Source organism: Rhinolophus sinicus, linkage group LG03, assembly GCF_036562045.2.
Source record: "Rhinolophus sinicus isolate RSC01 linkage group LG03, ASM3656204v1, whole genome shotgun sequence".
NCBI classification, from domain to species: domain Eukaryota; kingdom Metazoa; phylum Chordata; class Mammalia; order Chiroptera; family Rhinolophidae; genus Rhinolophus; species Rhinolophus sinicus.
The window spans coordinates 71,657,095-71,659,083 of NC_133753.1; the positions used below are offsets into that span (position 1 = coordinate 71,657,095).

Consider the following 1,989-nt stretch of genomic DNA (forward strand, 5'->3'; position numbering starts at 1 on the left):
TGGAAGTCAGTTCATGGAAAGTGTGTTTGTGTGTTGTACGTGTGTTGTGTGTGTATGTGTGCACGTGTAAAAGAAAAAAAGAGCAAGTATCTGCACTCCAGGATCAGTTATAAATTTTAATTGAATTATCCACAATTTTGGATTTTTCATTCCTCAAGTTAGTATAAGTAAACAAGTTCACTATAGTGCTGAAAGGGTAGATATGGATAATAGAAGGCAATAAATAATAATGATGATACTCATATGTCCTTCTTTAGATAGACTATAGTCTCACGGCCCCGTGGGATTTATAACTTAGAGCCACTAACCAACCAGCTCATCAGAGAATGAGTTGTTAGCACTGTCAATATTTTCTTTAGTGAGCTAACACTATGATACTGGCACCTGGGGAACAGTTTGCCCAGAGTGAGCTGGGGCATAGTGGTCTCCAGTTCTGAGCTCTCAGAGCAGCTTATGCCAAGATTCTGTCCACACTTACAGCTGAGGGCCTTGGAGACCCCACAGATCACTTTCATGGAGCCAAGAATAAAGTTGTTGCTCAACTTGCATGACCCATTAGCTTCTGAAACTTTTCTCCAGACCACCATATCATTACAATACTCTTCGTCATTACCTGTACTGTTTCCCTTAGGGAAGCCATAATGTAATCTTCTAAATGTCAACAATGAGGAAGACAGAATAACATCCTTGGACATACTAAGGCTGGTATTTTTACATAGCAGAATCAAGTTCATTAACACCGCAATGGTCTGTTTTTCATGGTCACTTTTTACCATGTCATATTGCATCTCTTCCTCTGAAAATTTTTTAATTGTCTCCATCTTGCTTCCTGAAGATCCTACAAGAATCAACCCCAGGCCGAGTAGCAGCAGATAAGTCTTCATCACAGATCTAGGGTAATCTCTTCTGCATAGAATTAAAATAAAGAGTAAAAGACAAAAATAAAGAGAACATTAAAAAGATAGCTCTCTTCTTCATGACAGCTCCCAGTATTGACTATGTAACTTAAGACTCCTACATCTGTTAATGGAAGTATTGATGAAGTGAAAAGACCCAGCTGAGTCTGAAAACCCAGCTTTAAACCCTTGCTTATCCATTAACAATTTACCTCATTTAACTAACCTCAGTTTCCCCATGTGAAAAAATAGGAAATGTGAGAATTATATAAGATAATACATTTAAAGTGTCCAGAACCAAGTGGTTATTTTTCTTCCTTTCCTCCTTGTCTAAAATCTCATTGGCAGGGTCTCTAATCTTCACAGTGGGTCACAAGAATCTTACCCAACACGTTCCTCATTATTGTTACCTCTCCTACAGCCTCACACAGTACCCGGCACCTGGTAGCCATTTGAAAAAAGCCCACAATTTTTACCCCCCCCCTCATTTTTTCCCCCACCAATTCTTAGTCATGGTCTATCTGTCTTTACCAGTTTCTTTGGTAAGTTGATCCTGTAGAGAAAGCTTCCAGCTTGTGGCAGAGCAAGAGGTGAAATTGTATTTGTTTCCTGGGAGTTTCTGTGACTGGGTCTAACAGAGGGAAGGAGGGGCAAAAAAGGGGTAGGTAGAATAGTATGAGATAGAAGGAGACAGTGTGGAGCCCAGGATGCTCAGAGAACTGAACGAAGTGTCCGTCTGGTGGTCAGAATCCCAGTGACCTAGGCAGCATTACTGCCTCCTCTTCTGTGAAATCTTCCCTGTCTATTTATACTATAACCCAAAGTGATTTTTTTTCTGCGTCTTTGAAACCCTACAACATAGATTACATTGCTCTTCATTTTATATGTTCTTTTTTCTTGTCCGTTAGTTGATTCATGTTAGTCTTTTCTCCTCTTACTAAAGCTAAAAATTCCTTGAGCCTGGAACATAGTTTCTCCTTTTTATTCTGTACAGAATCAAACACTGAACAGTTATACACTGGTTTCTCAACAATCTTTATTAACAACATAGCATGGCTTGACTCGTGTAGAAAATCCTTTACTTGAGGTCAGT

The 1,989-nt window shown here is 39.4% G+C and overlaps 1 protein-coding gene across 1 annotated transcript; it reads right to left on the minus strand.

Annotated features, from left to right (window-relative positions):
• Window positions 1-287: 287 nt before the first annotated feature.
• On the minus strand, window positions 288-884 carry RNASE11 (ribonuclease A family member 11 (inactive)). The gene has a single exon (XM_019718469.2). The coding sequence runs from the start codon at window positions 882-884 to the stop codon at window positions 288-290; it is 597 nt and encodes a 198-aa protein (XP_019574028.2).
• Between the last annotated feature and the right edge of the window lie 1,105 nt (window positions 885-1,989).